At 39.5% G+C, this 22,220-nt stretch overlaps 1 protein-coding gene across 3 annotated transcripts in view; it reads right to left on the minus strand.

Annotated features, from left to right (window-relative positions):
• Positions 1 to 22,220, minus strand: part of SAE1 (SUMO1 activating enzyme subunit 1) — a 103,185-nt gene that overhangs the window by 18,041 nt on the left and 62,924 nt on the right. For 2 of the 3 annotated variants that reach the window (XM_077131337.1, XM_077131338.1), the window contains exon 7: positions 765 to 909. In XM_077131337.1, the coding sequence (XP_076987452.1) occupies positions 765 to 909 (145 nt within the window). Of the gene's footprint in view, positions 1 to 764; positions 910 to 10,511; positions 10,773 to 22,220 lie in introns of those variants that run through there. The other variant, XM_077131339.1, reaches the window with a different exon arrangement.

Here is a 22,220-nt window from a genome sequence, read left to right on the forward strand (position 1 = left end):
GTATGTAAGAATTTTTTTCTATTTTCTTTTTATTTCTTTTTCTGAATTGATGCAAATATTCTAAGAAATGATCATGATGATGAATATACAACTATGTGATGATATGGTGAATTACTGATTATATAGGTAGAATGGAATGATCATATGGTAAGAACGTTTGTGTTTGTTTTGTTATGTTTAAAAAAATTAAAAAAACAAAGAAATTAAAATGGTGGAATTGTAACCCATACCAAACTCTAAAATCTGTTTTACAACTAATTATTATGATATGCTTTGAAATTTATTGCTTTTTAGAATATATGTTATTTTTCTCACACACACCCCCATACAACATATATATATATATACACTTCTAGCCTCCAGGGTTTTGGAGCAGCTAGAAGGAAAAATCTGAAACGGTGGTATGGTAACCCATAACAAATTTTGAAATCTGTTCTGTATCTACTTATTGAAGCGCACTTCAAAAATATATTTTTTCTTTTCTTTGTATATATGTTATATTTAACAATAAAAATGTTCAAAAAATGAAAAGAAAAAACCAATAAAAAATAAAACAAAATAAAACAGGGCTTGTACCTCTTTATTTTCCATATCCTGTTAAGCCAATAATCAAACAGAGGTCTATGGGCACTGGCTACAGGGGGCATAGGAAGCTCTTCTGAGGGCTTTTGATCTTTAGATAAAGGATCTCCCTAAAATTAAGGCAAATACTAAAACAGATGTCTATCTGTCCAGGCTAAACAGTGATTAAAGCTGAGACCAACCTGACAAAGTCCTCAGGAAGCAGGTCAGAATTAACACCCAGGGCATCAAGCACATCATTCCGAATCTGGAGCAACAGCTCAGAATCTTCCAAATAGGTATCAGAACTAGGATCTCTTCCTTTATCTGTGCGGAATTTGAGGAGCACTGGGAAAGGACAAAGAAATTAGGTTATAAAGCAAGTCTTTTCATAATAAATGCTTATAAGTGTTGATAGGTTTTTAAAATTTTATATTAAAGGGTGGGCAAAGTGAAAGGTAATATGTTTTTCATTTACTCAACACAAAGAGACAGTCTAAAAATTATTAAAAGGACTGTGATAAGTGCTATGATAGCATAACAGGGCATCTGACATCATCAGGGCTTCCCTGAAGAAGTAGCAATTTAGTCAATATTGTGTGTGTGTGTGTATGGGGGGTAGGGGGTAAATGCTTCCAACAGAGGCAAAAGGCCCAATTATGCCCTAGAAGAGAGATCAAGAATTGAATGCATGTATTCTATGCATCAATTCAAAGGGCTGCTTCAGCCAGAAAGGACAACCAAATATTCAAGACTTGTAAGACAGGCAGGTCATTACAAGCAAAACCTCCCTCAGTACAAAACCTGTTTCAACCTCCAGAAACGGATGAAACAAAAGGTGATGGCAGAGAATCAAACTCATTGTGTAAAGAGACCTCAAAATACAGAGCCAAGAGCTACATAAGATTTCTCAAACTGTATGCATCTCTTGCCAACACTATACCTTATCCACGCTGAACAAGTAGGGATTCTGGTTCCCCATATGCTACCCAAGTCACAGAGCCCTGTCCCTAATGACACTACTACTCCCAAGTCACAGAGGCTATTCTGGAGCACAAGCGCTCCGGGATGACAACAGCTTTACAGTTTACAAAGTACTTTCATTGAAATCTCACAAGTATTTGTTGACTGAAAATATGAACTTATTCATCATCAAAATACATTCTCTAAAAATACAAGAAGTTTCTCCCGAAATATGGAGGTGGACTGAAAACCTATGCAGTTGCTGTGCAGCTCTTGAAAAATGCAGGTTAAGAACCAGGACTAAAAATAAAGAATCCTACTTTTTATCCCCCCCAAGGATATTTTTTTTCAAAGACTCAACAGACTATTTTGGTGATGAGCAGTGCGCTGGTCTGAATCTGTGGTGGACCCCAGAAAAGCCATGCCCTTTGATCCTCATTCAATATTGCTGGTGGGAGCACTTTGATTGTTTCCATGAAGATGTGACCCACCCAATTGTGGATGGTAACTTTTGATTAGATGATTTCCATGGAGGTGTGTCTCCACCCACTGAAGGTGGAATTGCTTGCTGGAATCCTTTAAAAGAGGAAACATTTTGGAGAGAGTCCCTTTTTGGTAGAGTCACGAGAAAGCCAGCAGACACCGCCATGTTCGCCATATGCCCTTCCAGCTGAGAGAGAAATGTTGAACGTCGTTGGCCTTCTTGAACCAAGGTATCTTTCCCCAGATGCCTTAAATTGGACATTTCTATAGACTTGTTTTAATTGGGACATTTTCTCAGCCTTAGAACTATAAACTAGCAACTTATTAAATTCCCCTTGATAAAAGCCATTTGGTTTCTGGTATGTTGAATTCCGGCAGCTAGCAAACTAGAACAAGCAGCCAGCATTGAGAACTACTTTCTGAGAAGTAGCACAGATCCTTCAGTTCAGCCAGCACAACTGAGCACCTACTATGTGCCAGACAGACCTATGTGCTAGGGGCACAATGCAAGTGTGTATATCTGAAGGCAATGTTCCAGTAGGGTAGACAAACTAGGAGGATGAGAGTTTAGGAGCCACAGCAGATGGCTCCACTGAAGTCTGAAAAAGTTCATAAATGGCTTATGAAGGATCATGCCATGAAGATTCCAAACCATGGAATCTTGAATAGGGCATGAGATTTTGTTGGTATGCCAAGTTAGTGTGATGCTCCAATAAATCCCAGAATGATCTGGACAGTGAATAAACAAGTATTTGCAAAGAAATGGGGGGAAAGGGGAAAGATTCAACTGCCCCATTTGGAGAATTTCTGATATTCTGCAAGCAGTGCTGCTTATTCTGCAATAAGATGAGCCCTTGATCTTGGAGTTCACCCCTATGAAACTTATTCCTGCAAAGGATAGGCTAAGTCTACTTAAAATTACGCCAAATAGTGACCCTCAGAGAACCTCTTTTGTCGCTCTGTGTGGCCTCTCTCTCTCTCTAAGCCAACACTTCAAGCAAACTCACTGCCCTCCCCCTTCTCTACCTACATGGGACATGACTCCCAGGGGTGTGGACCTTCCTGGCAACGTGGGACAGAAATCCTAGAATGAGCTGGGACTCAGCATCAAGGGATTGAGAAAAAATTCTAGACCAAAAGGGAGAAGAGAGAAATGAGACAAAATAAAGTGTCAGTGGCTAAGAGATTTCAAACAGAGTCTAGAGGTTATCCTGGATGTTATTCTTACGCATTATATAGTTATCCCTTTTAAAGTTTATGGTGTATTGGAGTGGCTAGAGAGAAGTAACTGAAACTGCAGAGCTGTGTTCCAGAAGCCTTGTTTTTTGAAAATGATTGTATTGTATAACAATAATAGCTTTTACAATGTGACCGTGTGATTGTAAAAACCTTGTGTCTGATGCTCCTTTTATCTAGGTTACAGACAGATGAGTAAAGAAATGGATAAAGAATAAACAAATAATTGGGGGGATAAAGGTTAAAATAAACTGGGTAGAAGGAAATAGTAGTGGTCAATGAGAGGGAGGGGTAAAGGGGGTATGGTATATATGAACATTTTCTTTTCTTTTTCCTTTCTTTTTCTGGAGTGATGCAATTGTTCAAAGAAAATGATCAAGGCGATGAATACACAACTATCTGATGATATTGTGAGCCACTGATTTTATACCATGGATGGAATATTTGTATGTTAAGAATGTTTGTATGTTTGTATGCTGTTTTATTAATAAATATATATAAAAGAAGATCCCAAACCAGGCAAGCCTAGCTAAGAAAGAAATCACCTCTTCTCTGAAAAAAACCCTGGGCTGCCTTTCTCTGGCAGTGTTCATACACCTAGTAGAGTTCTACCTATTGGAGGTTTAAAAAAAAAAAAAGGCTCCCAAATGTGTTCTGAATACCATTTACTGTCTGGAAATGTTAATCTCTTCCCTTTTTCAAGATCAGCTCCTGGACCCCTCAATTCTGTAGCAGGCCCACTTGGCACCCAACTCAAAACCTATGAGGATTTGGATACTGGCTGACACTGATCTGCCACCACCCAAGCTTAACTTCTGACTTTGTAGATATGTTGCTGGAATTCCAAGCTGCAGTAAATAAATACAATCAAGTAAGCATTTGGGGTAGGGTAGAGAAAAGACTGCAGCAGTGGCAGTTAATCCCTGTTTAGACCAAGCCTCTTTTCTAACAATGTTCTGTGAAGACAAAGGAATCTGGAAATCTGTAGCACCAACCAAACAGGACTCTCAAATCAGATTGCAATGAATGCCACCGCTCTTCCTGTCAATCACTCCTAAGAGGAGAGGACAGCAGAACCAGAATGAGTTTCAGTGTTGCTGGAGCAGAAGATGAAGCCAATGCCAAGTATAGATTGCTCCTGTGAACAGATTAAGTACAGGCTGCTGGACTTATAGAGTATCAGGTGGAGCCTATGCTGGCTACGACAAAAGCCCCTGGCTGCACCCTGAGTAATCTTCTCATTTCTATCTCACTGGGAAGGAAGTGCCTCATAAAGGAACTGAGAAAAGAGGGTAATTTTTTTCAGCCCTCATTACAAAGTTTTTCACCTTTAGGTTAGAAAACACAGCTCCTCAAGCAAAGCCCACATAACAACAAAAATAATAATAGCAGCAGCAAACAGTGCCCACTACTCTGTGCCAGGTACCATTCTAAACATTTCACTCCCAATAACATTCATTTAATCTTCACAATAACTTAATGAGATTGGTGGGTAAGAAAACTGAAGTTCAGAAAGGATAAGTAACTTATTAATAAGTAGGGGAAGAAAAATATAAACCCACATTCTGTCTTCAGCATGTGCTTCTTAATCCTAATCACATCCAGGAGAACTCTAAGGAAGGCAGAACCAGAGTCCAAGTGGTCTGGCCCTTTGCCACTCCCACCTCAGGGGAACCCTCACTTGACCACAGTTTTGTGAGATGTGTTTTCCAGATGGGCCTTGTCCTCCCTCATCTAGTCCATCATTTTAAGCTAGTAATTCAGGGGGTGAGAAAAGCAGACAGAGGTCTTACAAAACCCTGCCCTACTCATCAATCTCCAGAGAAAAAGACCAGCCTCATCTTAGAAAGAAATGAGAAGAGGAGTGAGGCAGCCAGTAGTTGGCCCTGCTGTTTCTCTGGGCCCCTTGCCTGTTCCTGGTGCAGTATGCTTGGACAGAGGCCAGCAGGCTGGCACCACCCAGATACCTCTCTGACCACATCAGAAGTCTTCACAGGACCTCTGGGATGGGGGCCAGTCAGTTCAGTTCAGCCACTTATTTGCAGCCAAGCCAACAGAAGTTGTATTTTTCACTCTTTTTCAAAAGTCAGCACTCCAGTTAGAAGTGGTGGAGAGGGCAGAAGCCCACATCCTAGTCAGACAGCAGCCTTAGAATTGGCCCTAACTCCTGACAAGTCCTTGCTTATTACATTCTCCCTCTTGTTTTGCTCCCAGCCACTTCCAAATGGCCAGAACACACAGATCACTGCTGATGCTGCAGTGCTGATGAGCATCTCCCCATCCCTTTACAGGTTACAGAACCATTTTACTAAGGTCTACTGCTGTCAGGATTGAGAGCTGCTCTGTCAAAGATGACTCATCCAATCATGTCAAAACACTGCACAAAATTAGAGTTCCAAACTTGATTAACTTTATCTGATCCTTTTAATTAACAGGCTGTTACAGTCTGGAGAGAATGACATTCATTGCTGAAGATGATAGGCTAGTCAATGCCTGCTTAAGTTCAAGACTTAATGGAAGTTCAAGATATAATGGAAAAGACAAACTTTGAAAAGGAGAAATCAAGCACTTTTCACATGTTTAAAAGAGAATTGTGTACATGTGAACATACTTTTACCGTTGCAAAAAAATTTAACTCAATGGAAATCAGTATATCAGATTACTGGTATAACAGGAATCTGGAAAGCAGAATTAGAATCACTGTATTTCTACAAACTTTTTACTGCAATTAAATATTAAATATTATAATTACATTCAGCATAATCACCAAGGCCACCAAAAAGCAGTACTTTTTACAAAAAGAAAATGAAACTGATGTCATGAATAAGCCCTAACCCAAGTGCTGTCACCAAAAACAGTCCAGCTTAGTTGAGGGAAAAAAGAGCCAGGTCTATATAAAAGCCTCATTCACCTGACTAATGAGACTAAAAGCCTCATTCACCTGACTAATAACACCTGACTAATACCCAGGATGCCTGGCACCCCTGCCTCAATCTCCCCATGAGGGGTCACTTAGTAGAGATGCATGCATTATCTGCAGGGAAGGCCTAGAAATCTACTCCACTCCTGGGTTACATAAATTTCCAAGAAAATGAAAAATACAGTTATCTTCTTAGCTAACAGCCTATTTTCGAAGGCAAAACTCTGGGGCTGTCATTTACTCAACTATTCATTCAAATAAATATATTTGAGTACTGACTTTGTGTCAGTCCCTGTGCCAAAAAGGGAGAATAAATGGACGATCTGCCTTCTCAGAGCATTCAAGGAGGGAGACAAAAACTAGCTATGAGATAACAAAATGTGCTAACTAGGAAAGGTGCTCTGTGAGAGTACTATTGGCCCCTCACCTCATCTCGTGGGAGAATGAGGGATCTCATCCAGTAACCTGACTCTCTACCACTGGGTGGAACCAGCTCATGCCTCACTGTTGTTCCTGTTGCAGAACATTTTACTCTAACCATGCTCTGTGCCACCCTAATGTTCATGCTTCTGCTCTCTGGGATTTGTTGTGTCTTTTCTCTTACAGAGCTCTTCCTAGCTTTTAAACTAAAGGCATCAGAGTGAGGTCATGAAGAGCACTGGTTCTGGAGACAGACTGCCTGGGCTGAATTCCTTATTTTTCAACTTAATGAGACCTTAGGCAAGTGACAACACCTCTGAACCTCATCTACATAGTGGGAATCACTTACCTTATGAGATTGTTTTAAGGATTAAATTTACTAATACATACAAAGCACCAGTGTAAGCATTCCATAATCAACAGTACCCCCAGATTGTCACTATTCTTACACAATCCCCATGACCCAGCTTACCTGCCTCCTAGAGAAGTCAGTATATTTGCTCTGGCAGCCTCTGTGCAGGACAGCTCCTGGTGGTGCAATTACCATTCACCTGTGGGCTCTGAAGACTATGCTGACTCTGCACTGAGCTATATCTCCCTTATTTCTCTCTCAGCACCTTGCTCTTTCCCTTCAAGGCTCTTAATCTCAGTCTGTGATTTTGTATTCATCTGGGTAATTAACCTGCACAAGGACTGTCTCATCTCTTCCAAGAGACTTACGTTCTAGGGGCAGAAACCACATCTGTTTTGTTCACCCACTATCTATTTAACATCTAGTGCAATGCCTGCTTCACAGGAGGCACTGACAAAGTAACTGTTTCACACAGCAAGCCTCAAGGTTTGGTGAACTAAGGGAAGCAGTCATACACTAGGGAGGAGAGCTCATGCTAAGTGACACAAGATCTTCACAAATCCAAACACACCAGGCATGAGCCTTCACTAATTGCACTGAATATAGTTTCCACGGTACCCAGGATGAACCTGGTTTCTTAGCAACTATTTATAAACATGCTAGATTGTAAATAGAATGTTTACATGGTAGAATATCCACGTAAGAAAAAAAAGATGCATTGTGTACCATGTCAGCTCTTAGGGAAAAATGATAGAAAAGCCCAGCTTTCAATGTAGTGTGAGGGCCAAAGGTACAGAACAGCCCATGAATACAAACTCCAAATGGGTAACAGCTGGGTTGAGGAAGGCAAGGACATTTCATGGAGAAAGAACGTTCCTCTCAGGATCCGAAAGAGGTGGAGGAAGCCACCATGACATCATGATTTAGGCTGTCTTGGCCTCTTTTCATTCCTGGCATCAAGTCCATATTATTTTCCTGTTTACCGCTTTAACCCACTCTTAGGTTTCCTCGTCAACCCAGAAACTTAGGAGAGAGAGAGTGTGTATGGATGGATGGATGTAGGTATTCATTTATCATTCATCCCTTCCAAATATTGCCTAAGCAACTGTTCTCTAATCCCACCCTCTGCTGAGCTGTGCTGGGGACCCATAAGTGACCTACAGAGTTCCAGGCCTGGCCTCACAGAGGGAGCTCACAATCCAGGGGGTAAACTCACAACCCCTGCCTGTTCCCAAAGCTACATGGTACTTTCTTTCTCCAGAGAATTTCCTCTCCAGTGTGGCCTCCCTTGAAGACTTACTCTGAAATGCCCTTTCTGAGCTCAAAGTCCTGGCCACATTTTTACCTTTCCATAAAACCTATTCTATGATATAACAAATCAAAAAAGGGAAAGAAAGTGTTCCTTGGTTATTTACACCTCATTCTCTTCTGAAAAGAATATGTGGTAGCTAGATGAAAGGGGCTGATGAGAGCTCTACTTCTCAGAAGCGACCTCAGAACTAGACTTTTGCCTATTGAATGAAAGACCAAGATTACTCAATTTGAGTGAGAAGGCAGAGGGACATAGACAATGGGAGTGTGAACTCTTAGCAAACAATGTGGGAATAGGTTATTAAGGATCTTTACAAAAGGTCATAACCTTTAACAAGTTAGGTATAAAATCTTTCACAAGGAAACTGAATTACGTGTGCAAGTTCACTGCAGTGTGATTTATACCATAAAAAAATCTAGAAATAATCTCATAGCCAATAATAGGATGATTACATAAAATATGATACACTGACAGAATGGAATTTTGTGCAGCTATTAAAATTATGTTTAAGGAGTTTTAAGTCCTTTTTTTTGCTATACTTAAATAAATTTTTTTATTAATTAAAAAAATTAACAAACAAAACATTTAGAAATCATTCCATTCTACATATATAATCAGTAATTTTTTTTTATTAATCAACGGAAAAAAGAAATTAACCCAACATCTAGAAATCATACCATTCTACATATGCAATCAGTAATTCTTAACATCATCACATAGATGCATGATCATCGTTTCTTAGTACATTTGCATCGGTTTAGAAGAACTAGCAACACAACAGAAAAAGAAAAAGAATGTTAATATAGAGAAAAAAATAAAAGTAATAATAACAGTAAAAAAAACAAAAACCTATAGCTCAGATGCAGCTTCATTCAGTGTTTTAACATGATTACTTTACAATTAGGTATTATTGTGCTGTCCATTTTTGAGTTTTTGTATCTAGTCCTGTTGCACAGTCTGTATCCCTTCAGCTCCAATTACCCATTATCTTACCCTGTTTCTAACTCCTGCTGGACTCTGTTACCAATGACATATTCCAAGTTTATTCTTTTCTTTTTTTTTTTTTTTTTTTTTTTTAAAGACAGAGAGAAGGAAGGAAGGATAGAAGGAAGGAAGAAAGGGAAACATTTTTAAACATTTTCTTGTTTTATTGTATTCTGTTTCTCCGTTTTTGTTACATGGGCTGGGGCCGGGAATCGAACCGAGGTCCTCCGGCATAGCAGGCAAGCACTTTGCCCGCTGAGCCACCGCGGCCCGCCCCCAAGTTTATTCTTGAATGTCAGTTCATATCAGTGGGACCATACAGTATTTGTCTTTTAGTTTTTGGCTAGACTCACTCAGCATAATGTTCTCTAGGTCCATCCATGTTATTACATGCTTCATAAGTTTATCCTGTCTTAAAGCTGTATAATATTCCATCGTATGTACATACCACAGTTTGTTTAGCCACTCGTCTGTTGATGGAGATTTTGGCTGTTTCCATCCCTTTGCAATTGTAAATAACGCTGCTATAAACATTGGTGTGCAAATGTCCGTTTGTGTCTTTGCCCTTAAGTCCTTTGAGTAGATTCCCAGCAATGGTATTGCTGGGTCGTATGGCAATTCTATATTCAGCTTTTTGAGGAACCGCCAAACTGCCTTCCACAGTGATTGCACCATTTGACATTCCCACCAACAGTGGATAAGTGTGCCTCTTTCTCCGCATCCTCTCCAGCACTTGTCATTTTCTGTTTTGTTGATAATGGCCATTCTGGTGGGTGTGAGATGATATCTCATTGTGGTTTTGATTTGCATTTCTCTAATGGCCAGGGACATTGAGTAATTCTTAATATCATCACATAGTTGCATATTCATCATTTCTTAGAACACTTGCATCGATTTAGAAAAAGAAATAAAGACACCGGAAAAAGAAATAAAATGATAATAGAGAAAAAAAAAAACTATACATACCATACCCCTTACCCCTCGCTTTCATTTACCACTATTTTAAACTGAATTTATTTTAACATTTGTTCCCCCTATTATTTATTTTTATTACATATGTTCTACTCTTCTGTTGATATAGTAGCTAAAAGGAGCATCAGACATAAGGTTTTCACATTCACAGAGTCTCATTGTGAAAGCTATATCATTGTTCAATCATCTTCAAGAAACATGGCTACTGGAACACAGCTCTACATTTTCAGGCAGTTCCCTCCAGCGTCTCCACTACATCTTGAACAACAAGGTGATATTTACTTAATGCGTAAGAATAACCCCCAGGATAACCAACCTCTCGACTCTGTTTGGAATCTCTCAGCCATTGACACTTTGTCTCATTTTACTTTTCCCTCTTTTGGTCAAGAAGGTTCTCTCAGTCTCTTGATGTTAATTCTCAGTTCATTCTAGGGTTTTTCTCAGTCCTTTGATGCTGAGTCTCAGCTCATTCCAGGATCTTTGTCCCATGTTGCCAGGAAGGTCCACACCCCTGGGAGTCATGTTCCATGCAGAGAAGGGGAGGGTGGTGAGACTGCTCATCGTATTGGCTGGAGAGAGAGGCCACATCTGAGCAACAAAAGAGGCTCTCTTGGGGGTGACTCTTAGGCCTAAATTTTAAGTAGACTTGACCTATCTTTTGTGGGGTTAAGTTTCATGTGAACAAACCCCAAGACTGGGGGCTTAGCCTATAGCTTTGGTTGTCCACACTGCTTGTGAGAATGTCAAGAATTCAACTTGGGGAAGTTGAATTTCTCCCCACTCTCACCATTCCCTGAAGGGGGCTTGCAAATACTTTTCCAGTCACTGATCAAATCATTCTGGGATTCATCAGGGGATCACTCTGGACAAACCAACAAAATCTCAAGTGCTACCTGAGATTCCAAGTACTTATGACATTCAATCAAACTATCTACATGAGTTATATTAGGAAATGCTCTAGTCAAAATCTAAATTTTGTAAAAAATAAACATTTTTTTGCTTTAGTCTTACACATAATGTGACATTTTGAAGTATTAATTATCATCTATTTTCAGCACCCTGCAATAATGACAATCCTTTGTTCTTCCTCATGCAAAAACATTTTTAAAATTTGTACATTGTACATTTCACTATTATTATACACTCTAGGCATTCCTAGATTATACCATCTCGATCTTTAACATCTATCTTTCTTTCTGATTTCTTAAATAAAATTTAAAAAAAGATATAATATCCTATATGACAATGATCTCTGCCATGTAAAAATATATGCGTAGTAATACAACAGAATGAGGTAGGTACAGTTATTACCAATCCCCCAATTCAGAGGTGCTAGAAAACTGAGGCTCAGGTCGCAATGTCACAGCGAACTCCAAAGCAGAGTCTTAACTGCTAGGCTAATTAAAAATAAATAATCACTTCAAAATGGATTTGGCCACCCTCATCCCAGAATCTGCCAGTGTAGAACAATGCAAACCAGTCATTCAGAGTTGTAGTCCAGGCCAAACATTCTATTTCTCCCCTAAAAAATGATTTGTGAGCTTGACTCTCACTTTTTTAAGTGGAACATTCTGACTAATACGAAAGAGCTGTAATTAACAAAAAGGGGACCAGAATAAAAAACATCAAAAAGCTGAGGCAAATTATGTAGAGGACAATTCTGAAGTTCCATGGACCCCTACTGCATGGGCTCTTATCTGTCCACTTTGTCAACCCCACCCTCTCTCTTCTTCTCACAGAGATACACTCACTGACAGAGCCCTCTACATCTAGACCCACCCTGCGTGGTCACAAGCAGCAGGGAGAGAGGGTCTTTTCTCCAACCCAGCACTTGAGTGGCACATGACCTTGATTCTGGGCATCTGCTGCTCTCCGCCAACCGCTCTTGCCGAGGGAAGATGGCACAGGACATTCCCGTGACTGTTGTCTGACAGTCAGAGAAAAGATGTGAGGCTTTTAACAAGAATTGCAGCTGGGCCTTGGGGCCTGCAAGCAGCTCAAACAGGCTAATGAGGGGGTGGGGGAGATGTGGGGCTGCAAACAAAGAAACCAAATGGTCACAGCAAGGCAGGTTGCTGACAATGTTGCCCATTATTGCACTCTGGTTCTGGTGGGTCTCAGTTTCCCATTTGCAAAAGTGGAATAAGAAAATGTCATAGGCTCTTGTGACGTTCAGAAAAAATAATGGATATGAAGATATTAATAGTGCTAATAGTTAATGCCTGGTTCAGTTCTATCAGAGACACAGCATAGGGTAATACTTAAATGCAAGGCTCTGGGGTGATAGCCTTGGTCCCAATTCTGAAACACAGCACTTGCTGGTTTGGTGATTCCATACAACAGTCTTCTCCTCTCTAAGACTCAATTCTCTTGTGTGAAAATGGGAGGATAATAAAATCTGTTCTCATAAGGATGCTGTGAAGACTTATGTGATCATGATGCATGTCAAGTATGTAACCAATGTTTATTATTGCACGCTCAGTACCTGGCCTTCATATACTCCTTATGACAACCCTCTGAAGTAGATGTGGCATCTATGCCTATTTTCCAAGTAACTAACCAGAGTCTGCGTTCTTGCCAGCTCTCCCCTCTGATAGATAAGCACTAGGCACCTCAACTGCGATTACTGGTTGCCCTCTGCCCTTCCCCTTACCTCTCTTCTCTCTGTACGGCTGTGCCTTCTTCCTTTCTGAATGACTGTGGTCTCTGCCTTCTCTTACCACAGATACAGCAGTGGCACACAAAAACCACTGCTTTTTTTCTTTCCCCCTACCAATTATTTTTAAACATTTGTGGTCATGACAGCACAAATCAACAAGTACTCAGCTGCTGCCCCATTATCAGAACCCATTTCCCTGTGGCTGTCTCCTCCTCAGTAGTTCTTGTCACTGCTGGACCCTAAAACACCTGCTGGGGAACTCCATGCCCAAATAGCAATGGTTGCCTCCAGCCTGGTTAGCAAAGTTTTAAAGTTCATAAAATAAGAAGCTCCTTATGCAGAGAATTGAGCACCAAATCAAGGTGGGAATCTAGAGACAAAGCCATTTAAAAACCATGAAACAGGGAGGTTGAGGGTGGGGTGATAAGTGAAAAAACTGTTTAAAAATGAACAGAGAGAAATGAATGCTAGAGAAAATGTGGAGAAAGAGATGTACCTATTCACTATCAGTAGGGACAATGAGAGGTACAGCCCCTTGGAGGGCAGGGTGGTGGTTCCATTGGAGGCTTGGGGTGGGGCTGCCATATGATTCTAAAACCCCATTGGTCAGTATATAACTGGGGGAACTGAGTGTGGGGACAAGAATAGACATTTGCACACTGGTGTCCATGGCAGCAGTGTTTTCAATCCACCTCGGATGGAGGTGGCCTAAGGGTACAACTGAGGAATGGAAGCGAGAACAGTGGTATATACATACAAGGGACTACTGACCAGCCACTAGAAGGAACAAAGTTGTGAAGCACGCAACTAGGTGAATGAACATTAAGAACTGTATGTTGAGTGAAATATCAGAAACAAAAATATTATAATATATAAATTATATATTTATTTATTATATAAATATTATAATATTTATTATAATATTATATTAAAATATTATCATGCCCCACTCATGTGAACTAACTATAATGTAAAAACTCAGTGAACTGAAGTCAAGAGCATGGGTTATCAGGTTGGGGACTACTGTAAAGGGCCCCAGACTGTAAGCTCTTAACAGCACTCACATACATATTCAGGAGTTTTAAGTTATTTCTAAATTCTGAGATACTGAGCTGTATGTTTATAACCTGGTCATTCCCAGAAACTTTGAGTTATTTATATGACATCTGACTCAAGAGTTAGAGCTCTGAAGTTACGAAAGTCAGTAGTACCCCTTACAGGAACTGTTTAAAAAGTTGAAAAAGGGATCTGACTTCGAATAGAAATATGAATGAAGCTGATCTGGATAGGACTAAGGTAAATCAGAATACAGGATAAAGGACGATATTATCCATATTTTAAAACTTCAACTTCTTTGTGAGACTAAAGGGATAAATGTTTATTTGGTGCAAAATTTATATTTTGGGTACTGTATTTCCTAATTTAACTTGTATGGTTGGTTTACCTGAACACCATAAGTACAGGGAATCTTGAATAGGGCATGAGATTTTGTTGGTTTGTCCAGGTTAATGTGATGCTTCAATAAATCCCAGAGCAATCTGGACAGTGAATAAGGAAGTATTTGCAGGGTACCCTTAGGGGAATGGGGAAAAAAGGGGAAAGATTCAACTTCACCACTTACAGAATTTCTGATACTCTTGCAAGCAGTGGGGACAATCAAATCAACAGGCCAAGCTCCCAACCTTAGGGTTCACCCCTATGAAACTTATTTCTGCAAAAGATAGGCTAAGCCAACTGATAATTATGCCTAAGAGTCACCCTACCCCCACCCCCAGAACCTCTTGGGTGGCTCAGATGTGGCCTCTCTCTCTCTCTCTAAGCAGACTAGGCAACTGAACTCATTGCGCTCCCCAACTACATACATGGGACATGACTCCCAGGGCTGTAAATCTCCCTGGTAACATGGGACAGAAATCCCAGGATGAGCCAGGACCCAGCATCAAGGGATTGAGAAAATCTTCTTGACCAAAAGGAGAAAGAGAGAAATGAGAAAAAATAAAGTGTAAGCAGCTGAGAGATTTCAAACTGAGAGGTTACCTTGGAGGCTATTCTTATGCATTATGTAGATATCCCTGTTTAGTTTCTAGTGTATTGGAGTAGCTGGAGGAAAGTATCTGAAACTGCAGAGCTGCAGTCCAGTAGAATATTTAAAGATGATTGTATAATGACGTAGCTTTTATAATATGACTGTGTGATTATGAAAACCTTGTGTCTGATGCTCCTTTCATCAAGGGTATGGACAGATAAGTAAAAATATGGATAAAAACGTGAAGAAACAATGGGGGGACAAAGGTTAAAATAAAATGGGTAGATGGAAATACTAGTGGTCAATGAGATGGGGGGCTAAGGGATATGCTATGTTTGAGTTTTTTCTTTTTTCTGGAGCGATGCAAATGTTCTAAAAAAATGATTATGGTGATGTATACACAACTATGTGATGACAGTGTCAGCTACTGATTGTACACCATGGATGGAATGTTCGTACGTTAAGAATGTTTGTATGTTATTTTATCAGTTTAAAAAAAGGAATGTTTGCACACTTGTGTGTAAAAAATAAAGAATCCAAATTTGGAAACCTCAGGGTTTTAAGCTTAGGTGAAGGAAGGAGATATGAATTCCTGACTCATTTGGCTACGTTTATGAACTGAAAGCAATTAGCTGCCTTAGAGAAGACCACTAAATCCCCCATGGAGGCCCTGAAGTCTGTACTTGCCAGCTACGAGAAGAGACAAAAGCTGCTGATTATTAGTGCCCTCATGCTCCCCGGACAAAGGTAAACTAGTCCCCAGTTGTATGGATAGTTTAGGCACAGTCCTGCAGCCAAGCCTGGGGCACTACTAGTAGCACAAAAACCAAAGACCAACCATGCAAATTAGCATTTATCTAGATGGCTTCACAGGTTTAAATGAAATCTGTGAAGCCACAGGTTTAAAACAGGGTCAGATTCTCCAAACTCGAGCAGGCAGTCAAAGCTATCAATTAATCCACATTTACGAGGTCCAACTCTGAGTAGAGCCTGAGCTAGACAGTCAAGAATTGAGAGAGTCCAGGAAGGACCCTACCCTTGAGTTAGCTCTGCTGTCCAATGGGTGTGATGGGATTACAGAAGTAAACCTAATTCAGACACTAGGAGTAAAGAGTTAGGTTCCCAGAGGTAAAATCTGAGCTGAGCCAGGAAGATAAGTGGGAAGGAATGAAGCAGGATTTTGGAATGAAGCAGGATTATTTCAGGCAGAAGGAACATGTGTAGAAGAAACAAGGAGATGAGAGCATCGGGTAAAAAGCTTCTGGCAGACAGCAAGTATGACAGGGGTTAGGGCTCCAGGAGGACAGCGGGAGTGGAAAGTAGAAAAAGGGGTCAGTAGTATCCACATTTACACGCTAATCCAGGAAGTGTGATTTATATTCTCAAGGCAGAAGAGAATCATGGAAGAGCTTTTAAGATACATCAGCCTGGTGACTTTACTTGAAAATGGATTAGGAGAGGAACCAAAGGCAAAGATCAACTAGAAGTTGGAAGGGAGGTAGCCCTATGGAAGAACTCTTCCATCATATGAGAACAGTGGGTATTCAGGTTTAACTTCTAGACTCTGCTGCGCAGAGAGCCACACAGAGCACATGTCTAGGGTCTCTGTAAAAGGCACTGCCAGGCAAGTTCTTGGAATGGGTTGGAACAAAACTAACAGCTCAGCTTAGAACACTGATTTCCTCTGAGTGCATATATGCATAAAAACAGACCAGCCAGGCAGCATTACACACATCTCATATCTTATCTTAACTAGCCACCCTCCCAACCCTCAGCAAAGAAAAGCTTAGCAGGGTGAAGTGATTTACCCACTAAGGGCCCTGGGGTGGTTTAGGGTTAGAGCAGAGAAGTTGTCACAGGTCTGTCAAGCTTGCCCTTTGCCCCTATGGTACCTTGCCTCCCAACCACAATTTGTGTTCCTAGTAATGACCTGCTCAGTGCTCTCCACAGAAGCTAAAGGTTTGTTTGCAGCTACCACTGTTTATTTATGTGCAAATACACCCCCTACAGTCTGCTTTACCCTACTACTTGGTGGAGGAAATTCTTTTTGCAGATCAAGTGCCCACACTGGAGCCCATTCCAGCTTGCCCAAAATGATTCTGAGTCAGCAATGGAGTGGAACTTACTATCTCCTGCCTGATTCATCCAGGCTCTGGAGTTCTCACTCGCGAGGGGTGTTATTTCTCCTACAGCATTGGGTCCCAGAATCTTTGAAATTCTGGGGGAACCTTTATCTTCCTTCCTGAGATAAGCATACACAAGTAACTACAGATTAATACCTGTTCTACAAATAAGAAAACCACAATTTATTGATTCTCCTATTCTCATCCTAACTGAATTTTAACGATAAATACACTAGTACTTTTGAGAAAAAAAATTTCGATACTTCACATATACACTGATAGGTCAGATTAAAAATGACTTTGTATTTAAATGTTCTTCTGGCTTAAGTATTCAATGGTGCAGATTTTGAAATTTGTAAGAACAAAATTTTTTTTACAAAAAAAAAAACTTGCTCCAATTTTTACAACCTTGTAAAATGTGTACTTTTGAAATACAATCAAGAAAGCAGTTTTCTGCCTCACAATTGGGGCGGGGTGGGGCAGGGAGAAGCACTCTGGTCCTATGATCTAATAGAGGAAGATAATGTATAGCATTAAACAAGCCATTCTAGAGGCTCAAGCATGGCTTCAAGACTTTAAAGTACTGTTTACCCATTCATCCAATAATTACATTTTTCCATGTTCTGAAGATTTTGGTTTTGCCCTTTTTTTGGGGGGGGGGTTATTTTAAATTTTATTTTGAAATTATTTTAGACTTCAAAACAATTAAAAGAAAATTCGTATCGGTAGAGTTCTATACCATCTAATCTAATGAACTTTTCCAAATTTTACCAACTGTTTAATATCCTTTAGAGCAACAAGAAAAATAAATTTCTCCCCTACTCTAGGATCCAATCCAGGATTATATGTTCTATTTAGTTATCCTGTGTCTTTATTTTCCTTTAATCTGAAACAGTTCCTCAGTCTTTTATAACATTTTTGAAGAGTAGAGGCCATTTATTTTATAGAATGTTCCTCAGTTTGCATTTGTCTGACATTTCCTCATCAATAAACTCAAATTATGTACTCTGGGTAGGGATCCCCACAGAAGCAATGTTGGTCCTTCTCAGGGCATCATCTCAGGAGGTGTGGTTACCCCCCTGACCTATTCCTGGCAGGCCAATTTTGATTTCTTGGTTAAAGTACTATCTACCAGAGTTCCTCAATATTTCCCTTTGTAATGAATTAAAACATACCTTGGGGGGAGATACTCTGAGACTATGCAACCATCCTGTGTACTCAGCAAACTTCCTCCCACTCCCACTAGTTTTAGCACTCATTGATGACTCTTGCCTGAAAAACTTTATTACCATGGTGAGGGCCAATTATCAATTTTTTTCTCCCTTCCTCTTTCTACATTTACTGGTTGTAATTCTACTATAAAAAAAAGAGTTCTCCCTTCTCCCCAACATATTTACTTATTCACTTATTTATCAATATGGACTCGGGTTATTTTTAATATGGGTTACAATCTATTCCTATCATCATTTATTTTGATCCTCAAATTGTCCCACAGGTTAGATCACTAGGAACCTTCAAAGTTGTTCCTCTGTCTTTCTGATAAATCCCCATCATTCCTTGAGCACTTACTAACTTTCTGAAATAGTAAGAGATCCCAAACTTACCTGTAATTTTCCTACCCTTTCCCTGGAATTGCATTTCTTCAAGGAGCCCGTGTTCCTTTCAGTGGAAAAAGATATTAAGCAAAGTTCTGGGTTCACTGCTACTAGGGTGTCTTTGCTTCTAAGCACTCTCAGTAGAGAGCTAGAAAATACATACATATAACTGTGCATAAACATTCACATGCACATACATGTCTATGTGCTCATTCTGATAACTCCAATTCCCACAGGGTTCCTCCAGCCTTTCCCACCTTCCATATTCAAAGAAACCCCTTTTCTAACAGTAAGAAAATATAGCTATCATTATCCACAATATATACGCCTATTTACTCACTTCTAGAATAAAGAGCAAGCAGATTCAAAATTGCTAATCCACGTCACTGTGACAAACAAACCTACCAACTGCAATTCAGTATTTGCTTATAGCTTTTTATGTCTTTAGTCTGAAGGTACTCAGTCAAAATACTGTGTTCAAGAGCTATTTGGTTTAGTTCCTTTTTTCCCTGCCTCAGGATAATTATGTTACTCATTTTGAAATACAGTACTTAAAATTTAAAAATAAAAATACAAATGAGCAAACCAAGGCTTTAACTCAGCATACAAACTTCCCTTCTCCTATGGCACTACTTTCCCCTATATCTGGATGATCCTTCAGAAACCTGGAGGAGAGCTTCACAAAGATAAGTGATAGATGGCAGGTATTTTATATATATATATATATATATATTTCATATTGACAAAACATAACAACATACAAACATGAACATTCTTAACGTACGAACATTCCATTCCTGGTGTACAATCAATGGTTCACAATATCATCACATAATTGTATATTCATCATTATGATTATTTCTTAGAACATTTGTATCACTCCAAAAAAGTAAATAAAAAGAAAAAACTCATACATACCATACCCCTTTACTCCTCCCTCTCACTGACCACTAGTATTTCCCTCTACCCAATCTATTTTAACATTTGTTTCCCCTATTATTTATTTATTTTTAATCCATATTTTTTACTCATCTGTCCAAACCGTAGATAAAAGGAATATCAGAACAAGGTTTTCATAATCACACAGTCACACTGCAAAAGCTATATCATTATACGATCAGCCTAAAGAAACATGGCTACTAGAACACAGCTATGCATTTTCAGGTACTTTCCTCTAGCCTCGCTAATGCACCTTAAACTAAAAAGGGTGAAATCTATATAATGCATAAGAATAACTTCCAGGATAACCTCTCGACTCTGTTTGAAATCTCTCAGCCACTGACACTTTATTTTGTCTCATTTCTCTCTTCCCCTTTTCAGTCGAGATGGTTTTCTCAATCCCTTGATGCTGAGTCCCAGCTCATTCTAGGATTTCTGTCCCATGCTGCCAGGGAGGTTTACACCCCTGGGAGTCATGTCCCACACAGCGAGAGGGAGGGCAATGGCAGGTACTTTGATTCAGTAAATCTGAGCTAGAACTAGGGAATCTGTGTTTTTCAAATGTTTCCTGGGTGATCCTGAAACTCATTCAACTGAGGAACCACTGGCTAATAAGAATAAAAGCCAAAAATCTTAGCCTAAAAAAGGAGGGCCCTGATGGCCTCGTCTTGGGCCAGCTCCCACCAAGCTCTAGTCATTCTACTGCCCAATCTTCATACCTCTGGCCTTTTGTATATGCTGCTCCTCTGCCTGCAATACCGTCAACTCTCGTCACCATCTGACAATTATCTTGTTTGTTCTTTAACATCCAGCTCAGGCCATCTCCCCCTCAGTCAAACTTCACAATTTCCCACCGATGTCCAGACCCTCTGTCCTCCAAGCTCCCAAAAGCAGTTTGCTTTTGAAGTAACATAAATATATTGAAAAAGGGAGAGAACACACTACTATAGCAATTCTGTAGCCCTTTTACAGCTCTCCTCACAACAAAGAAGAATTTTTTGTCTTTTCCAATGTCTTATTCTTATTCATATGATGATTCCCAGGTATGGGATCTGGCACATAGCAGGTGCTCAAAAATGTTTGGTCTAAGATTATTTTCAGCTTTAATTCTATGGCTCAAAAAAAGCCTAAGTATTTTTCTGCAACTCATTAGAACAGAAAACTGAGAAAGTGGATTGCCAAGGATTCTCTGATAAGCAATTCTCATCTTGAGATGAAGTCCATTTCTTCCTGCTCTGGGCTAAACCTTCATGTTATTGTTCATGCTGGTAAATGAATGCTGTTTCCATACCAGACCTGATATTTTTAGTATTCCTGTTATGATAAACTCACAGTAACCTCAAAAAGAACAAATCAAAGTCAACTTTATGCCACAGGAAACCAGCTCACGCTTAACGTTTTGCAGCATGCCATGGGAGAATAATAAAAAGATGAGACCTTTTGCTCAGAGATGGCAAGGCCAACTCTCAAGATAGTGGAAAAATGCAGCAGGAAGTGTTCAGTCTGGCCATTATCTTATTAAGTAAACTGGAAAAACACTCAATACTCAAACAAAGCAAACACTCACACTGACAGCAGGGCAGCTGCTTCACCAGAGGCTGGATTGTGAATGGGCTGTAAGAAATGTTCAAATGTGAGTGGCAGACCATGACCAGGAAAAAGAATTAAAAGCCTAGTGGGTGTGAGCAGGCAAGAAGACCCTGCAGAGACATCACTGGGCAAGATATCATCTCTCCATATCATTTAAGGCCATTAAGTAAAACAAACAAACAAACAAAAAAACAATAGTTGCTAGATGGTATATAATAGTTGGGTTATATAAACACATGATTATATTTTTCCTTATTCTTCAAGAAGATACTAGAGAAACTGTCAACAATAGTTTCTCCTGAAAATCAACACACTAGAAATTAGGGAAGGTTTGATGATGACAAATTACTTTCTGTACCTTCCCATCTACTGTTTAATTTAATTTTATTTTTTTTTACTTACAATTAATTTTCTAACAAAAATAAACTTCAAAAGTTTCTTGGAGGAAAAAAAAATGAAAGGCTATCTGGGTCAGAATTCAGATAATCTTTGTGTCTAATACACATTTGAACCAGAGTTTTCTGTAGTATGGTGGTGATCATGTTTCCCTAACATGTAAAGAATTCCTGATTTGAAATTTAGGAAAACCATCCAGGTTAGAGATAGTATATTATAGCAGTTATGGGCATGGGTCACACAGACCTCAGTCTAAATTCTGGCTTATGCCTATGAAACCAAAAGCACTTCAAGCAAGTCACAACTATACCCAACCACCATCTCCTTATGGGAAAACGGGTTAACAATTATACTTCACAGTTGTAGTCACTTGCAGGGCTGTCATGAGTCTGTAATATGTCAACGGCTCAGCACACAATCAGGTAAAGTAGCAAACTGTTCGATACACAATAACCATTTTTATGTGCCACAAACATGAACACAGAGCATTGCCTAAAAAGTTTACTACTGTGCAACAGGACTAGATACAAAAACTCAAAAATGGACAGCACAATAATACCTAATTGTAAAGTAATCATGCTAAAACACTGAATGAAGCTGCATCTGAGCTATAGGTTTTTTTTTTGTCTGTCTGTTTGTCTTTTTTTTCTTTTTCCTTTTCTTTTTTTTACTATTATTATTATTTTTAT

The sequence above is a fragment of the Tamandua tetradactyla genome, chromosome 16 (genome assembly GCF_023851605.1).
Source record: "Tamandua tetradactyla isolate mTamTet1 chromosome 16, mTamTet1.pri, whole genome shotgun sequence".
Lineage (NCBI taxonomy): Eukaryota > Metazoa > Chordata > Mammalia > Pilosa > Myrmecophagidae > Tamandua > Tamandua tetradactyla.